Source organism: Ilyonectria robusta (assembly GCF_021365365.1).
Source record: "Ilyonectria robusta strain PMI_751 chromosome Unknown BGZ61scaffold_44, whole genome shotgun sequence".
Taxonomy (NCBI): Eukaryota; Fungi; Ascomycota; class Sordariomycetes; order Hypocreales; family Nectriaceae; genus Ilyonectria; species Ilyonectria robusta.
In genome coordinates, this window is record NW_025764478.1 from 18,287 (window position 1) to 36,841 (window position 18,555).

An 18,555-nucleotide genomic window follows, 5' to 3' on the forward strand; every position below is an offset into this window, starting at 1 on the left:
CCAACAAAGCTCTCCGGTGCATGCTTCCTGAGTTTCATGGGTATGAGTGTAACTAATTTAGTCAAATGGACCTACGCATCGAACAGCAACGGTCCCATTATGTTTCGTAAGCAGTAGCCCATCCATATTCCCGCTGCGTACGAGGCAGAGTAGTAGTGCAATATTGCACACTTGCTCGAGTTGTACGGCTCTGGAGGATATCTGCATGCCAGAGAGTTACTTCGAGATGTATGGCAAGTCGGAACCAGTCACAGTGAGCCCCTTGCCCTTACAATCCTCGACCAGTGCCATGGTAGACTTAGCCAAGAACATAATCCTGTAGTTTTGGCACTTTTCCGACTGGAATACCACCTACCCAGGTCATAAACAGTGCACTCACGGTTTCGACACACACCTACGTCAGCTACGGATTCAATAAACAGGGTCGGCTGTTCATGGTAATAGTTCATTGTCTCCATACTGCTTCAGATTTTTAATAAGAGGCGGGGTAGGTGTCGCGATGGGGGGTCGTGTTTAACGACAGATGTAATTGCCCTGGGCCATTTCAACAAATCAGTAGGGATTAAATGCAGATAATATTGGGAGTCACTACAGTGATTCCATTGATTATTGTATTTCGTTCGGTCTTTCCCGTTGGAATCCCTTTACTCTGGATTTTTGTTTCTGCCGATGGCCGTCAAAAGCGGCCTTGGAAGTAGTTAGACCAAAGTTCAGAGGGGAAAGGTTCGCTGAACGTTACGCAAACCTAGATGCTTGAAAGTCCGAAGGAAGGAAACAAAGGGCTAGAGATAGGTTTGACCTTTTGCACCGTAGCGAAACACGTTTACATGCAGAAACTAATAGGAAGATGATGGATCCGATACGGTCAATTCAATCGTTGCAATAGTGTCCAAATTGATGATGATGATCGCGATGATCTTCTGGTTATCCGGACCGGCCGGAAGAGGGGTTATCTGACCCTCTTTATAACTAAGGTCTGGATATCAATCTACCGAAGGTTTCCTAATATAGAGTCTCTCTCCAACAGAAGATTAAACTCTACTCGAAATGAGCAGATCTCGATAGAGCATCAGGCAGCTGCAGCACCCAAATACGATCAACCCGACAACCAACCCACGGTATAATATTCACCTGGTTGAACGCGTCACCGCAACGCAATATCAATAACGCGGTGTACTGTAACTCGGGACGGAATTGGCTGCAGTCAATCAGGCGACAGGATGATGTCTAAGCCACAATAGAACTTAGCCAAACGACCTTTCATAGGATGGCGGTTGCTCCTCACCACGTCATTCAGGCATTTAGCCTGAAGTTTCAGCGTAAGCACTTAACTAATCAGGTAAATATCTGCAGTGTCCCTTGTTTATACACGCGGGGTTAGCAAGGCTTGTCGGAAATAAAACATCTCCCGTTGTCTTTTTATTCACCCTTACTGCACTTTGTTCATCAGTATAGAACCACGTTCATCACCTAGCTCATTGAACCATGGCGTCTGAAACCACTCTCGAGCGGCAATTGCCCGACGTACCTTCCCAAGGGAGTATCCATTCCCCTCAGCAATCGAGACCAATGGAGGAACTTGAGCTTGAAGAGGAGCAGAATGATCCCAACGCAGAGGCCATCACGTACCCTTCGGGACCAAAATTATGGTCGACAATGGCTTCACTTTGTATCGCATGCTTTCTCAGCGGACTCGTAGGTGTCTCGGAATTCTCTTAGATCATCCAGGCATTTCCTTTCATTTTGTCCTATCTTAGACTTGGTTTCTTTCTTTCTTCTTCCTTTCCTCATTCTTTGGCCACCCCTCCGATCTCTTCTAAACTGGTCACCAATGACCATGGAAACAGGATATCACCATCGTCGCGGTGGCTGTACCAAGCCTTACCGACCAATTCGAGACTATCGCAGATATCGGATGGTACTCAGCTGCCTAGTAAGTGCTCTACTAAATACTATTCCATCATTCAAGTCTAACTAATATGTCTAATATTCAGTGGTATGGCGTTGAGTGCCTTTGTCTTCTTGTAAGCTCGTCTTGTCGAAACTCTTCTGAAAATACTCTTACCCATCATCAGCTTTGGCCAAATATACACCCTATTCCCAGTCAAGCCTATCTTCCTCGCCGGTCTCGTAATATTCGAGACAGGTTCTCTTGTCTGCACACTCGCGCCGACATCTGCAATCTTCATCCTTGGACGTGCCATCACTGGACTTGGTCGCGGCGCAATCAATGGGGGCCTTTTCAAACTCCTACGCCACTGCTTCCCTCTTGAGCAACAAGGTCTCATGAATAGCATTATTGGTGCAGTGCAGAGTGCGGGGCTGGTCTCTGCGCCCACCATTGGGGGTGCGTTGATTGATGCCCTCTCCTGGAGGGCATGTTTTGGTATCAACCTGCCGTTGGGAGTCATCTGTATCTTACTAACGGCATATGGGGTCCACGATCCCGTTGCCAACCAGGCTGAGACTCTAACGCTGAAAGAGAAGATTAAGAAAATCAATGTTCTAGGCACAGTACTGGTCGTGCCCGCTATTACCAGCCTTCTGATGGCCCTGCAATGGGGAGGGCTCAAGTACGGTTGGGGCAGCTGGCGGATCATCCTGTTGCTTGTCTCTTGTGTTGTGTTGTTTGCGGCCTTTGGCTATTTACAGCACCGCCAAGGTGAACGCGCCATTGTGCCGCCAAGAATCTGGAAGCAGAGAAGTATCCTTGCTGGTATGTGGTTCTCGGCATGCTCTGAGGGCATCCTTGCGGTCACCGAGTACTACATGTCCATCTATTTCCAGGGAGTTCGAGGCTATACAGCTACCAAGTCGGGGATTCTCGCTCTTCCCATGGTTGGCGGTTTAGCCATAGCACTCGTTGTTTCTGGTGTTGGCACAACTTTGTTTGGGTACTACTACCGTAAGTAATCTTTGGCCTATATCTTGGTTATTTACTGACGTGCATAAAGCATTCATGTTGGCTACGAGCGTTCTAGCTCCGATTGCATCTGGTCTCCTCACCACCCTTGACCTAAAGGAACACATCGGCAAAGCAGTTGCACTTCTCGCCTTTCTTGGTGCAGCGGTAGGTCTTGGCATTCAAGGCCCTCAGATTGCGCTGCAGACTGTGCTATCCATTGATGACGTCTCTTCCGGTGGCGCAGTTCTCAACTTTGGGTCCGGTATGGGCTCTGCGCTATGGATATGCGCTTCGGCGACGCTATTCCAGGGTCGTCTTTATGACGAAATACACGCCTCCTCGCCGGGCACAAACGTCACAGTAGTCACGGAGGCAGGACTTTCGAGATTGCGCGAATTGATTGGACCAGAAAAGCTAGGCAGTGTGCTGGCTGGATACGAGAATGCTGTTATACAGACATTGTATATCCCGTTAGGTCTTGCACTGCTTACAGCTGTTGGGTCTCTCGCTACAGAGAGGAAGTCGATTAAGAAGAAGCAGTCTTAGAATATTACAGGGGCGGGCTGGGTGCTTGGGTGTGAGTTAAACTACGTGTCCCCGTACCACTTCCCCTGCCTACTAAAGAATGCCTTGCAGGGCTCAAAATAGGCTTTGAACGCTCGGGCCGCCTATTCTAGACCTTGATGCTAAACCGAATTTAGACTGGCTTCGTTGATTATCGTAACATGCCTTAAATGTGATCATGGACGGGCGTAACAAGTCATGTCATTTGTTTCGACCATCAGCTCGGACATTATCACATGGATTAATGATTTTGATTCTGATTCTTAATCGGATGGAATTCATCGTACACACCTGCACGTCTACATACCTAATCCCTTGTTCACCTCCATAGCATTTATCGTCATTTGTCAGTCAGATTTTATTCAAGGGTGTAGGGTAGGCTAGACGGCGGGCGAAATTATCGTCATGCGTAAATATAAATGTTATGGCGAGCAATGTACCTACCTTGAAGGTTTGTGTTTCATAAATAAAGGTTAACCCTGATGATACATTATGCAGTGATCCCCGGAATCTGGGATCCCGATATTATGCTGACGCCTAAAACAACGCGAAAGCGAGACCGACGATTGCCCCACTGCACTTACTTTCGCCAAGCCTGGTCGCATTATTAGCTCCATCGTCAGGGGTTGTTGATGTTTGGCTGTGGCAGCTAGTGCTTTGGTGACCCTGGAGGTGTAAGTTGCGGTGTCGGAATCGTACGCATTGCTACGGTGTCGGGTTGAACGTCCACCCCGAGTGGCGTTTTGACTTGGCACTTTCCAAGCTTTGGAGGCTGGTGTAAGTCATGGTGCCGTCTATAAAGACGACGATGGCCGCATTGTTTGGATACTGGAACTCATCAACATTCTACATTAAAAACCACACAAGCCATCTCAACCTACACGATAACAATTTTTTCCCCCTCACTTTCAACCTTCGAATCTACCACTCGCAAACATGCCTTACTTCCACATCATCGCTCCTCAAATCCCCGCCGACCGAAAGGATGAGTTCCTTGCGGCCTGGCCTACCATGAGCGCCGACATCAAGGCTCAGCCCGGCGTGGCTGGTGTTTCCGCGGGTGCGGTTGTTGCCGAGGACGGCGCTGCTGTCACCGATTTCAAGTTTGTTCAGTGTATTGGTAAGTATCTTGAAGTGTTGTAGGATACTCCAATGATACGAGCTAACGAAACGTAGCGTTCAAGACTGCTGAGGATGTTGAGACGTTCAAGAAGTCCTCGTGGGCTCAGGAGCGCAAAGCCAGATACGAGAGCAAGGCCGGAAGTGAGATTGTCGCCGGCGAATTCGAAGTTGCCGACTTCCCCGTCGACGCCACGCCAAAGGCATTCGTTCAGTTCACCACCATTGTGTTTGGTGAGAGCGGTGACCGTCCTGAAGTCTCCAAGGCTTGGGTGGATCTCACTACCGCTCTTGGCAAGGATACTTGGGGCGGTAAGAGCATCGGAGACGGACCGACTGTCGGATTGGGAATGATCGGATGGGACAGTGTTGAGGTATGCCCAAATATTATCCGTTCCTCATCATGTACTGACAATAAACCTAGGAAGCTGGAGTCGCTTTCAAGGAGCCCCAGGCGGCTAGTGCCTTTGCGGCGTACAAGGCCTTGGGACAGACACGAAACCTCATTGTTCAGATGCAGCTGTGATTCGTTGAGAACAAGGGTATCCCTTTTAAGTTTCAACCCCAGTCTTGATCGTAGGGCTACTAGCTAGATTTAGCATAGGAATTATTAACATTTTCTGTGCATTACCATATTTTCGTACCAGTAGTGAAAGCTCGGCAGCCCATAAAATCCACCAGTGTTACAACGAAATCCTTGATCGGAGCTAGATCACTAGCATCAGTAGGTGTGTCGATGCTCGATAGGGGCCAGGATACTATTTTGCGTGTTCCTTGGTCAGGAGCATATGTCTTAAGCTGTGCAACAGTATACCACGGAAACAGCTGCACCCTACTCTCATATGGTTTCTACCATGATCGTCTGAAGGACCTGGCAATTTTGCCTCACAATTGATCAAACAATCGATCTAGGCTCATATTCCGATAGTGTCATGAACAAAAGCAAGGTCGTTTCTCTCTCCACCACCTCTCCTGACACGCTACTTCTAGAGATAAATACTATACCTAGCCGCTGGCCAGTCATTGTCTATCTTTAGCCCGTCCATACGCTTATCAACAGTATTTCAAATGAGGATATTATCTTGCGCTCGGGGAGTATTCTGTAACTTCACTAACTAGGATCGACCAATTTTAAGTTGACATCTCGGAATCAAATCTTGAAGGAAAACCACACTTTCACTCTATGTCCGGGTCAAGTACTTCTTCAATCGCTTTAATTATTACGCTATATTAGAGTTCCTGGATGTATACGACGATTCTAGGGTAACCGCAAGGCCCCATGAACTTACAAAGTGGAACGCTCCACTACAGAGCATATGTATCGTCCAACATCACTGTTCAACAGGCCCCCCAGTAATCCCCTCCTACTGTCGGCTCATTCCCCGGTCGCCCCCTGTTCATCCTTAGCGCTCACCTCAGCTGTTTCCCCAGTAAAAGGTTAAAGTGCCACATCAACCACGCTAAAGAACATGTTGTTCTTGTGGGTGGCCTGGATTACTATCATCACCCTCTTCACTTATTCATACGGAGGCAACCAGCAAACTCGCTCTGTCAGCATCGACGGAGCAGACTATCAATACCTTCCGGTTCGTGTATTGACGAGTATTCGGCCCTTGAATGAGTGGGTGGCAATACGCCGGAACAATCGTAGAGTTTCGCCTAATCAATTTACGCTTCAGCGGTGAGTCGTCTTAGAGTCGTATCTGGTCTGGGATCTAACATGCGTTTACATCCAACTATCAGTTTTTCCTTGGCGGTAGGGACTCGCTGTGTGAAACCAACACGTCAGTATTTCACCCCTGTTGCATTGGTCTCAATCCTAGTTCCGTGCAACTTACCTCCAGACCAGAACTGACTCCACAACGTGTTTATTGTCGTATCCAGATCCACCAGGCTGGTTTCCTAATGGGGTTAGTGTCGTGATAACTGGAGATACGAGTGAACGTATTGTCCGCCAGGGCGGTCGATCCGTACAATGAATATGAACCAAGTCGGTGCAGGATGTCCATGACGATCATTATATAAGATTCGAGTGGTACCTACGCTCTTAAATTATTAACTACTATACACCGCGTATATATCCCAAGTTCTAGGTATATGAACTGACCGGGAATGAGCAGATGATTCAAGTCAATTATTTACCAACGGCGTTTCTGGCGCTGCTTCTCCTTCCGGTATTGTACGAAAAGAGACAAACAAACAAACCGGCTCGCCTTATTTTCGTGGACACCAACCTAGCTCACACGGCCGCGTTTCGGGAGCAACACGCAGAACCTCTGCTCTCTGCATTTAACGACAGCGCAGGGGAAACCTCTTGGTGACGATGGCCCGATGCGCAATGTCCAAACTTTTACTCATGGCGTTCTTGTTGAGAGCCAAAGACGTTGTCGACCCGAATCAACGACAAGCTTGGGGAATCTGCGTTTGGGATTCTATGCGGACATAGGCAGGCCTCAGAGAGTCCTCGAGATGTTGTATTGTGGGCTAGCGGATGGTCTATCTGCCCCTTCCGCTTATAAAACCATTGCCATGGTGAAGATAGTTTTAGATGCAATAACGGAGCATTTAATTATGGTGTATATTTGACATGGAGGCAGGTGGTGATGGACGCCTATGCTGATAGAAGAAAAAAAGCTTGACTCCCGCAATTGCCGTTGAAATCCGATATCCCGATACGTGACAGCATTATTCGTCTGTAGGCTTATCAACCTTGTGATTCATTTCCTGCCCAATTTCCTGCTCCTCCACTGTCGCATCGTCAACTATCTTGGGAGGCCCATCAAAAATACACGCGATTTCCTCAAGCGTGCATCCCTTTGTTTCCGGGAATAGAAAATAGACCAGAACAACAAGAATTCCCAGTAAGCAGCAAAACAAGATGTAGTACTTCCAGGCAATGGCTTTGAGGGCTATGGGATTCGCAAACATACCGAGGATGAGGGAGAGATTGGCTGTCATGAGGGCGGTGGACAGCCCCAGGGATCGCAATCGAAAGGGGAAGATCTCGACCGTGTAAGAGTAAAGCATGGGAGTCCAGGCAATGTCGAAGAAGAAATAGGCAATGAATATAAAGCCCAAGACACCATGGCCCATGCCCTCATTACCAGTGCGCACAAAGGAAGCCGTCAACGCCGTCCAACAGACATAACTGCAGAGCAGACCACATGCGGAGATCAAAAAGAGGGTGCGGCGGCCCAAACGATCAACCATCAACGCACCTGCACCGACTGCGGCGGCGAAATTAAAGAGCTGAAGAATGCCGTTGATCAATGTCTGTTCCTTGGTCGTTGTGATCCCAATCGTGTCCAAAACCAGGGTAAGATAGTAAGTAACCTAGAGGATACCGTGTCAGAAGTGCTATTTAAGCCGATTCAGTTGGTTACGTACTACAGCGATACCGGACCATTGGGAATAAAACCCAAGGAGAACAGCAATAAGAGTCCGATGTCGGTTGGCTGGAGTGCGAAGCATGTCCTTGTAGGATGTTTCGCCATTCACTGCCGCCTCGTGACGAAGATAGTCTGTGATTTCTTGCATCTCATAATCAACAAGAGCGGAAGACTCGTCGCCACCAGCATGATGCTTTACGAGGATCTTTCGAGCCTCTTCGATCCGACCTTTGGATACGAGCCACCTTGAGACGCATGGAATTAGAGAACAGTTCCAGTGTACGTGTGAGAAGAGGAAAGTTCCACACCTCAACTTACCTGGGGGACTCGGGGAGAGCCCAAACGAATAACGATTGAATTAGAGGCATCCCAGCCTGTAGTGCCGAGGGAATCCTCCAGGACCAGGTCGACCCTAGCTTGAAGGTCCCGTAGGTACCCCACGCGGCGAGGATTGCGCCGATGTAGAAGGAAGAGTTGTATAGCGCCGTCAATTTACCGCGATGTGTGGGATAGGCCAACTCTGTGATGATGATAGGGGAGGGTTGTGCGATCATGATAGTCGATGCACCGAGCAGAAAGCGCGACATGACGAACATAGCTATGTTCTGCGACGCAGCCTGAAGTGCCGAGAACGCTACCAGACAGACGAGTCCTATCAAGATCGGTACACGACGCCCGTACTTGTCGCTGAGCCAGGAGACGGGGAAGAGCAGGAGAATCTTGCCGATGGGATACACTGCGTTCATTGTACCCAGAATCGCGGGACTCGGTTGGCCAAAGTAATCCCTCCATTGCGGAAGCGACTGAAGGCCATTCATCATGGATGCTGCGATATTAATTAGCTTAGACATGGTGTGCGCATAATATAGGCCTCTCAAACCATCATAGCCGACAGCGCTAGAGCTGAGAAGTGGCACGCAAAGTATCAGGTTCAGCAGGATCAGGTGCCTGGTGAGATACCACGGTTTCGCTCCATTTGGGAGAAACTTTGAAAAAAGGTTAGCTATGACACCGAAAGCCACTGATGATGTGCAGGATTGAATACCGAGGCAAGCTCAACAATGGTGTTTCCTGCCGGTGCAGCATTCTTGGGACGAAATTTGGTTAACACCCCCATTTTCTTTTGTAGTTGTTCCTTTCGCAGGATAAAGGTACGCAGTTATGTATTAGAATTAGACAATGGTAAAGTGATGGTTGAATAATAAACGTCGACGTGTACGCCCGTCCTTTTATTCGCAAATAGTTGTGTTCTTGGAATTTCACAATATCATGGGCATGAGAGGGCCGAGTCATGCCCAGAGATAAGAGACGTCCATTCCTAGTTAGTGTAGGTATACTAGTTTATTAACAGCCTTTACCAAGCAGGGGGCTCGGGCCGTGTCTTGATCGGACCGATCACTCGGCTATTTCCATGTGCTGCGGAGAGGGGCTGTGAATCTTGATATCTGTTCAAGACGGCTTTCATCAGCAGTGTTTGGGTAAAGTCGCATCCCCAGTGCATATACATCGATTTTTCATATCAGCGGCGCAAACTAGTATTACAGGTTCGCCTTTCAATTCGCTACAGGGCAACAGGCAACGGCCTGTCTTTGAATTTACGAAGATTCCTCACAATTTAATTGCTGCTGCCTTTGTTAACCATCCTATTTGACGCTGCGACCTCACCCGAAGGAAAAATGACAATATTTGACATAGAAACCGTCATGTTGAAAGCCACGGTGGCTGAAAAGATCGGGTTGCTCTCTGGTACTTGATCCTGTGCCCCTCAAATCCACTCTAACTGTACTAACGTGAGTCGACTGTGGATAGGAAAAGATGCGTGGCACACATTTGATATCCCGCGTCTGGGGGTGCCATCCATTCGCTGTACGGATGGCCCCAATGGTGCGAGAGGCACCAAGTTCACCGCAGGCACTCCAGCAGCATGTCTACCTTGCGGTACTTCTCTGGGGGCCACGTGGAACCAAGATCTTCTCCATCAGGCTGGAATCCTCATAGGCCATGAGACCAAGGCAAAAGGAGCACATGTCTGGCTGGGCCCCACGGTGAATATGCATCGATCACCGCTCGGTGGGCGAGGCTTTGAGTCCTTTGCTGAGGATCCATACTTGTCAGGCAAGCTGGCTGGCTGCTACATCAGCGGCGCCCAGTCCACAGGCATTGTGTCCACCTTGAAACACTTTGTTGCCAACGATCAAGAGCATGAGCGAATGGCTGTAGATGTTCGAGTGACTGAACGTGCTCTACGAGAGATCTACCTCCTCCCGTTCCAAATCGCCATGCGAGACGGAGACCCTGGCGTTGTTATGACGTCTTATAACAAGGTAAATGGATTGCACGTTTCTGAAAGCCCCGCGCTATTAAAAGACATTCTGAGACGAGAATGGGGCTTCAAAGGAATGATCATGAGCGACTGGTGCGTATGCACTCATTTACGAAAAAGTAACGACATACTAACACGAACCAGGTACGGCACATACTCTACCAGTGAAGCCTTGAATGCTGGTCTTGACCTCGAGATGCCCGGTCCACCACGATTAAGGGGAATCATGGCCGATCTCGCAGTCTCCTCCCGAAAAGTGTCCCATGCGACCTTGGATGATCGCGTGCGAAATGTGCTTCAACTCGTCCAGCGATGCATCCAAATCGACGGCGTCTCACCAGTTGAGACAACGCGAGACACGCCCGAAGATCGTGTACTCAATCGCAAACTGGCTACAGAGAGCGTTGTACTGCTCAAAAATGACAACAACGTTCTTCCTATTCCTGCCAACATCGACGAAATAGCCCTGATTGGGCCAAACATGAAGAACGGGGCGTACTGCGGCGGCGGCAGCGCTCAACTCGAGTCCTACTACACCATTACCAATTACCAAGGAATATATGATCGACTGACTAAAGGTCGGCAACCTAGCCAAGTAAAGGTTCACTACGAACCGGGTGCTAACACTTGGGGGTTCCTTCCCCTGTTAGGAGAGAGAGTCAAAAGCCCTGATGGGCAACTGGGAAAACTCCGTATGCGCATCTTTGCTGATCCGCCGTCTATTCTGGATAGAGAGATTGTAGATGAACTAGAGATCAAGGACTCGACTTGGCAATTGATGGGATATTCACATCCGAAATTAGGAGCACGGTTCTGGGCCGACGTCGAAGGCACATTTCGTGCACTGGAAACCAATCAGTACGAGTGGGGGATTGCATGTTGCGGCACAGCATCACTACTTATCGACGGCGACTTGATCATTGACAATACTTCTGATCAGAAGCCTGGCAACTCTTTCTTTGGGAGAGGTACTACTGAAGAGAAGGCTATTCTGGGCATGGAGAAAGATAGAGACTACCAAATTCTCTTGCAGTTCGGAAGTCTTCCAACATCCATGATATACAAGGAGGGAGTCGTGGCTTACGGTCCAGGTGCAGGGCGCATCGGAGTATGGCCCGTCGAAGATGCCGATACGGCCATCGAGGAGGCTGCCAGTATCGCGAGAAAATGCAAGTACACAGTTGTCTGTGTGGGACTTGACGTACGTAAGATACTAATGCGAGCCGTTTCAATTGCTAACTATCGCCGCAGAAAGATTTAGAGAGCGAGGGATATGATAGGCCCGACATGAACCTGCCCGACCCGATGCCACAACTTATTACCGCCGTGCTTGAGGCGAACCCGGATGCCATCATCGTCACTCAGTCCGGTTCACCAATCAATATGCAACCTTGGATTTCGAAGACAACCACTCAGGTCCACATGTGGGTGAGTTTTGGAGCGTACAGCCAGCCTACGCTTTAACGGCTAACATCCACCAGTACGGGGGCAACGAGACAGGAAACGGTCTTGCAGATGTCCTGTTCGGGGTGACGAACCCTAGTGGCAAGCTTCCCGTCACTTTTCCCAACGCAATAGAGGATACACCAGCATTCCTGAATTTTGAGAGCGAGCGTGGACGAACTGTCTATGGAGAAGGTGTCTACGTAGGATATCGATACTATGAGAAACTAAATAGGAGCGTTGCATTTCCGTTCGGGTTAGTCAAGTCGCAAGCGGTTCCCCGAGAAATAAAAACTAACGTGTTTTGTTCACAGGCATGGTTTATCCTACACCACTTTCTCCTTCTCCGATCTGAGGGTCACTGCAACTGAGGCGAGATTTCGCGCACGCAATTCAGGAGAGGTTCCCGGCTCAACCGTCGCACAGCTTTACATCTCCCCTGCAAATTCCAACTCAATATCGAGACCTAAGAAAGAACTAAAGGGATTCGCTAAAGTATATCTTCTGCCAGGAGAAGTTAGAGAGGTAACAATACGGCTTGATCGGCTTGCAACTTCATTTTGGGATGAGTTATTAGGCTGCTGGCTTAGTGAGAAAGGAGTGTATGGAGTGTACGTTGGACAGAGCAGCACGCAGATCTGTGCAACTACTGAACTAACAGTTGACCAAACAACGACATGGTTGGGCTTGTAAGTAGGGTGGGTATATAGATTACTTGGGTTACAATGCACAGAGGTTTTCTACTGGTCTCTATTAAGCCGTATTGTCTACTAGAAAAAGCACTATGTTACCAATTATGTTATTGCTATCTGTCATGACATTTTGTATTCATCTTAGCCCCCATACGCGCTGTTTATTAACGGATACCAATCCATAATTTGGGCAAAAGGAAATGGGCACTGCCCCGGCAGCTCGAATCAGCTCGTCTTCAAGTCTCTCTGGCACAGTTGTTAGAATGAGTCAAGACGTGGACAAATACCAGACGATGGGTAGCTCTTAGGGCTGCGTCTACGCTCAAGCTCTGCTGATGACGTATTTAGTCCCTCTGAGAACCTTGGCCGCGCCATCACTTGGATCAGTTGACGAAGTGACTGTTTTAAGCAGTCACTCGCAGTAATGGAATCATTCCGTTGTTTGAAACGATATGCTCTATCATCGTGAACACAAAAAGAACTAATGTTCTCGGCCTCTGGTACGGCAAAGGAAGATGGGTGGCAAGGAGAGGAGAGGAGTTCGTGATCATCAGAGCAACCAAAATGTTACGTTTGAGCTGGTAGATGTGAGATAGAACCAACACGCCGTTGTTTGGCTAGGCTATTCTAGGCTATTTGAGGCGCCAGACTCCAGATCTGAAAGGCTGGTGTTGTCCCCGCCTTCGCGACCTGAGATGGAGCGGCTGAGATTTCTTGTGCGGCTGAAACACAGCCACCACTAATTGACGCCTCGACTGACAATCAGCCTATCAACACGCTGTGGCATGGACGGGTTACCTAAGAATAGATTGTTCTCTCCTTAAGCTTAAGATCACTTGGAGTTTCGCTTGTTCTCCCTCTGTCTTGGTTTCCCTTCATCCATAGTCGCGTTGCTCCCCGCCTTTTCCCATTTCTCCCATCAGCCATATTGTCTCACCTCGCTCAATCATCCAATCCAGAGTCAAGGACGCGTCTGACACACAGGCTCTCACATACGAGCAGACATGGAGATCTCCTGAGAAAAGCTTGCAGCTGCTGCGACCGTGGCCATCTACCCGATCCGTTTCGTCCAACTCGGCAGCATCGCTATCGCGGGCTATGCAGCGTGTTACCTTGTTTCTATGCATCATCACCACTATTGCGTGTGGTATCGTTGCAGCGCGACACAGAGGGAGCATATTTCTGTGCCAATTGGCGAGGTCTTGTTCATCACTGCAGTAAGGAATTGGTTCCCTTCTTCTGTCCATCATCTCCAGCCATCTCGAAACCCGCTTCATTTGTCACATGGCTTGTCTGAGGGGAGGTTTACAGCTGTCTTCATTCTACCACGTCGAAGATAATACCGATAAAGAGAACTGACCCGTTCCTGTGAACAGTCTGTCCTCGTCACGCTTGACTGGATACTTTTCGGCGGCCTCTTGGCTTGGAAGGTACATGTGGGGAAGCCGGCCCTGGTCGACACCATGGCACAGTTCGCGTGCGCATGCTTCGCACTGTTTGTCTACTCCGTCGGCCTCGTCGCATTCACGTCTATCCCAGCTGTGCGTCCTACTTGACCATACTGCTATGATATGTGGAACAATGACGTTTACGGCGCGCCGGAGAAGTACTTCTGTATTATAACGCAAACCGCCGTGACCTGTGGGTTGATCACCTGGTGAGTGTTCTTCTAAACTCTCTGAAGTGGTTCCCCTTTTCGTACCTATTGATTCATGCGCCACCGCCCCTCGGAGATACACTTATTTTCCGATCGTCTTGGAGTGTTTGCGTTAAGTTGGGAGTTAGCGAATCTTTGTGAATTTTCGTGCTAATATTATGTCTTTTTTTCCCACGTAGGATCATGACTCTGCTTGTCGCCCTCCTCAGCCTATTCGAGTTTAGGAAGGACAGCGGCGTCGGCTTGATTCGGCTCGGCGACGACACTGGATTGCCTACGGAGGCTGACGGTGTGTCAATTTCAGATGTCGCATTTACAGCACGGACAAGCTGGCGACGACGACGATGGTCAATTTGTACGCCTTGGACCAAATTCTTGGGTTAGCAGGGTCGTCGGGGCCGTCCCGGTTAACGATAGAAATTGTTTTGAATGGTAGTAGCATTGAGGCGGACCATGGTGCTACTTTCGTCATGGTAGATGGTGTGGTCGAAACCGGTGTGGTTCAGCCGGCAGGGCAGTAAAATTCCCAAATTTTATCAGTAATTTTCTATGTGGAAAGAAGGTTACGAAGACCCGATGGAAGGAATCGAGCCCGTGTGGTCGTTGTAAGGGGAAAGGTGGTGGAGGACGGCTGCAGCGTGTCAACTTGTATGCCCCGGATTTGCCCCGGCGCTCGTTTGTTCATTAGCGATCTGGCCCATGCTAAGCATATTTTGACAAAAGAAAAGAGAGTTAAATATAGAAAAACACGGCCTGTGTCGAGAATCCCCCGTCTGTATCTTGCGGTTTTTGCTGGGTTGTCTGCTGAGACCAAATGGGGCTCCCATGCCGCCGGATCCCCTGTCCGGCCCCCGCCAACTTGCTCCGTTGATTGCTCCGTCAACTCCCCCGGTGCCTATCAACTTCCTCCGCAAATTCCTAGATCCACTCCTCGGTCTACTGGCTTCCGCTCTCACCTGTCGAGGATTCTTCTTGTCCATTACATCATATCGAAGCCATCCGGGATACGAATGCCCGTTGCCCCGAGCTAGGCTTTTCCCTATTCCCCTCGAAGCAAAAGAAGCTCGCCATCCAGAGGCTGGTCATCTAGCTCCACCTGAAGTACCTCGCGCCGTTCTATACCCAGCCCGGCTGCGAGCACTCCCTCCAGGCTCCGTAAGCTATGTATAGCCTGCGTAAGGTACATACACTTATCTCGATGATTAGAAGCCTCGAAGCTAGAATTTCTCCTTCTGCCCTTTACCTTGGGCTTGAAGACGAGTATTATAGGACTGGTGATAACTAGCCGGCCACCTCCACCTTCCACGCGTTCCCTGCAGGGCACTGGCCACTATAAGGGCCTTGCGTTGCTGACGACAGCGGAAGAATCTTGGCTTGCATAAGCGGAACTTGTGGTGTCTTGGATTGACGCGAATTTAACACATCTGCCCGTTAAACGTGGGGGGGCCGAACAGTCGTGGATGCCGAGGCTGTGAGATGTGAAAGTCGCTGCGCAAACGCGTCCTTGAGGCGTCTTGTTTCGTTGACGCCGCCGGCCTGATAGCGAAAGCTACGCTAATATTATCTCTGACCGGGATAGACGCAATGCCGACGATCCGTGGCAACGCAGCGTGCCGTATCCCGACGGGGTGGCCGGTTGTGCCACTTTGACTAATGAGACTGACAGCCAACCGCGACGTTTTACCCCATCCCATCAACACGCACTAGGCAATGGCTATCCCGAGACAGGTAAACTCCTGCTAATATCGGAAGTCTTCTGGAAGAAAGAAGGCGGTTTAAAACTGGCCTAGCCTCGATCGGGGTCCATCCTCCCCACAGTTCCACCATCGCCAAGCAAAAGTTCCCCGTTGGTCTCATTCAGGACCTGGTTGCTCCACGTACCTATCGTGATGATGATATTAAGTCCATCTTTGGAGTGACATTTATCAGTTGCCACTGCGGGACACGACCCACGATTTGCTTTGGTCCACAGCGTTTCGATCTGTAATAGAAATGCCATCAAGTGGGCAAGCCAATAAATATCCCGACTTATTACTGTGCATCACGCCGGCATTCGAGCCCAACGGGTGATAAATTATACCATCATCATTGCCAGCCCGATCATATTTCCCTTCTTGATAAGGTAGGGAAGCATTCACTCATGCTTATCTCAAACCACTTTCCAAAGTCCCACGTTCTGCGGCGCCCTGGCAGCGGCTCGCGCTATTGCACATCTTATCCGGATCAAGCGGCACATAAGTCGGTCCGGTTGATCACTCCAACTTGCCTGTGCCCGACACGGGCCAACCCATTCAGGAGTATACTGGTTATCTATTGCGCCATTCCTTCGCATTTGGGGCCCCATGTTACGTTGACACCGGCGAGGGCGAACTCAATTGACTATACATAAGCTCCCGCGGAAGCTCCCTGGCGAACGAGTTTTCTTTAAATCTTGTTGCTACGCCATCGGGACCACAGCAAAGGACCCGCCCAGGATCGCCACAATGTCCTCCACCGAGAAACAGGACGTCGAAGCCGGCAATGTTGACGAATCCTTACCCCCACAGGGAGATATCGACCACGGAGAGATCCGGGAGGTAAAGCGGGCGCGTGAAATCCAAAACAGCATCGGCTTCCTGCGAGCGTTGCGCAAGAGTGAAGAATGGCTGGACAAGAAGCTTGGTGTCGAGACGCAGGGAATTGAGCGTATTCCCGAGGAGGAGAAACAACCGCCGTCGATATGGAACATCTTCTTCATGTGGTGGTCGTTGAACACGCATGTTGGTACGCTCGCCTTGGGTATTCTGGGCCCCGAATTCGGTCTCTCGCTACGACAATCCATTGCGTCTGCTGTCATCGGAATTGTACTGGGCGCTCTAACTACGTCGTATACGGGAACCCTTGGTCCAAAGGTGCGTTTAATCGGAAACAAGGCCATTGCAAACACACCAGCTGACACACTTGTAGCTCGGCATGCGGCAGATTGCAACATCTCGTTACTCCTTCGGCTTTTGGGGAGCCAAGGTTTGTAGTGTTCTCAACATCTTGGTCGGAGGCGGCTTTGGTGTCGTCAATTATGTCGTGGTCGGCCAAGTCTTGAGTGCCGTTTCCGATTACAAGATGAGCATCACCGTCGGCATCGTCATCATTGCCATCGTCTCATACGTCGTGTCCATCTTTGGCTTCAAGATCATCCACACATTTGAGAAATACTCTTGGATCTATACATTTATCATCTTCTGTGTCCTTCTCGCCCAGGCTACTCCCCACGTCGATGCGGACCTCAAAGGAGAAGATGGCAGTTCCGGCCTTCTATATGCCGGAACCTTTTTGACCATCTTGGCCATCAACTTCTGTAAGCCTCGAATTTGGAACATTGAACTGTCCATCAAGACTAATCATTTTGAACAGCAAACTCGTCTGGATGGTGCTCTATCGCTGCCGATTATTATTGCAATTTCCCCGCAACCATTCCATCATGGAAGGTCTTCTTCCTCACGTTTTGGGGCATCGTCATCCCAACCACGTTCACCATCACAGTCGGATCATGTATCAGCAACGCTGCCTTGTCCGCTGCCTACCCTCCATACGCCGATGCTTATAGCAACCATGGACTGGGCGGTCTTATCGCAGAAATATACCATCCGCGCGGGTGGTCAAAGTTTTGCCTCGTGCTCCTCACATTTTCTGTGTTGGGCAACAACATTGCGATCAATTACTCTTCGGGTCTGAGCCTACAGCTGTTGGGACACCATTTTCATGCTGTTCCACGATTTATTTGGTCCTTCGTATTCGCCATTGTAGTTGCCGTCCTGGCAATTGCAGGTCAAGAAAACCTCTCTGCCGTGGTCAACGATTTCGTGTCCCTGCTTGGGTACTGGACAGTCAGCTTTACCTTTATCCTTCTCATTGAGGATCGCGTGTTCCGCCGGCATGAAGGGTACAATCTGATGGCTTGGGACCAACCGAACAAACTTCCATGGGGCCTTGCTGCTGTGACTGCATTGATCGCCGCTTATTGTGGTGGAGGAGTTCCTGGGATGAGCCAGACATGGTTCGTGGGGCCAATTGCGGCCAAGTTTGGAGGTGATGGTGGTGACGTGGGGATTTACATGAGCGCAGCGATAACCATCGTATGGTATCCCATCGCGAGATATTTTGAGAAGAAGTACACTGGAAAGTAAAATCGTCTCAGAAATAGGAATAGAACATCACGTCACGCTAATGCACAAATATGGCATTAAGAGTTTGGTGTAGTGTATTGTAATAAACGGCGCATTCATGAGATTTAGTATACGGCACGGCAACATGACGACAGCCACTGTTATCGACTGTTATATAATGGTTTTCGTTCAGTGAGTTAAATAGTCTTCATCTCGGCTCATTATCTACGCGTTTAGGTCAATCACCGAGCTGACGGCTTGGATTTAGTCTCAGGTCGACTTTACAAGACGTGCAGTGGAACCATTGCCGATGCCGACCGG

General features: G+C 49.4%; 7 protein-coding genes across 7 annotated transcripts; 6 read left to right on the forward strand and 1 right to left on the reverse strand.

The window, feature by feature from the left end:
• Positions 1–1,485: 1,485 nt before the first annotated feature.
• BGZ61DRAFT_540462 (major facilitator superfamily domain-containing protein) lies at positions 1,486–3,451 on the forward strand (the record flags this gene model as incomplete). The annotated part of the gene is made up of 5 exons (XM_046254911.1): positions 1,486–1,695; positions 1,848–1,933; positions 1,995–2,024; positions 2,076–2,905; positions 2,955–3,451. 5 exons carry the CDS (start codon positions 1,486–1,488, stop codon positions 3,449–3,451), a joined length of 1,653 nt encoding a protein of 550 aa, XP_046095310.1.
• Positions 3,452–4,405: 954 nt separating this feature from the next.
• Positions 4,406–5,114, forward strand: BGZ61DRAFT_371206 (uncharacterized protein; the record flags this gene model as incomplete). The annotated part of the gene is made up of 3 exons (XM_046242077.1): positions 4,406–4,589; positions 4,646–4,962; positions 5,013–5,114. The coding sequence occupies 3 exons, from the start codon at positions 4,406–4,408 to the stop codon at positions 5,112–5,114; spliced, it is 603 nt and encodes a 200-aa protein (XP_046095311.1).
• A 2,159-nt stretch (positions 5,115–7,273) lies between these two features.
• Positions 7,274–9,094, reverse strand: BGZ61DRAFT_499940 (general substrate transporter; the record flags this gene model as incomplete). The annotated part of the gene is made up of 5 exons (XM_046251475.1): positions 7,274–7,921; positions 7,976–8,222; positions 8,296–8,803; positions 8,858–8,963; positions 9,023–9,094. The coding sequence occupies 5 exons, from the start codon at positions 9,092–9,094 to the stop codon at positions 7,274–7,276; spliced, it is 1,581 nt and encodes a 526-aa protein (XP_046095312.1).
• A 559-nt stretch (positions 9,095–9,653) lies between these two features.
• Positions 9,654–12,436, forward strand: BGZ61DRAFT_371106 (glycoside hydrolase superfamily; the record flags this gene model as incomplete). The annotated part of the gene is made up of 6 exons (XM_046242068.1): positions 9,654–9,723; positions 9,787–10,393; positions 10,445–11,501; positions 11,552–11,728; positions 11,782–11,999; positions 12,058–12,436. 6 exons carry the CDS (start codon positions 9,654–9,656, stop codon positions 12,434–12,436), a joined length of 2,508 nt encoding a protein of 835 aa, XP_046095313.1.
• Positions 12,437–12,950: 514 nt separating this feature from the next.
• BGZ61DRAFT_499942 (uncharacterized protein) lies at positions 12,951–14,476 on the forward strand (the record flags this gene model as incomplete). Its single annotated transcript, XM_046251476.1, has 5 exons — positions 12,951–13,022; positions 13,461–13,652; positions 13,812–13,976; positions 14,040–14,092; positions 14,272–14,476. 5 exons carry the CDS (start codon positions 12,951–12,953, stop codon positions 14,474–14,476), a joined length of 687 nt encoding a protein of 228 aa, XP_046095314.1.
• Positions 14,477–14,609: 133 nt separating this feature from the next.
• BGZ61DRAFT_174283 (uncharacterized protein) lies at positions 14,610–15,273 on the forward strand. Its single transcript, XM_046237617.1, has one exon. The coding sequence runs from the start codon at positions 14,743–14,745 to the stop codon at positions 15,121–15,123; it is 381 nt and encodes a 126-aa protein (XP_046095315.1). The 5' UTR covers positions 14,610–14,742; the 3' UTR covers positions 15,124–15,273.
• Positions 15,274–16,084: 811 nt separating this feature from the next.
• Positions 16,085–18,426, forward strand: BGZ61DRAFT_465762 (permease for cytosine/purines, uracil, thiamine, allantoin-domain-containing protein). The gene is made up of 3 exons (XM_046247617.1): positions 16,085–16,983; positions 17,039–17,426; positions 17,483–18,426. Exons 1-3 carry the CDS (start codon positions 16,576–16,578, stop codon positions 18,253–18,255), a joined length of 1,569 nt encoding a protein of 522 aa, XP_046095316.1. The 5' UTR covers positions 16,085–16,575; the 3' UTR covers positions 18,256–18,426.
• The last annotated feature ends 129 nt before the right edge of the window (positions 18,427–18,555 follow it).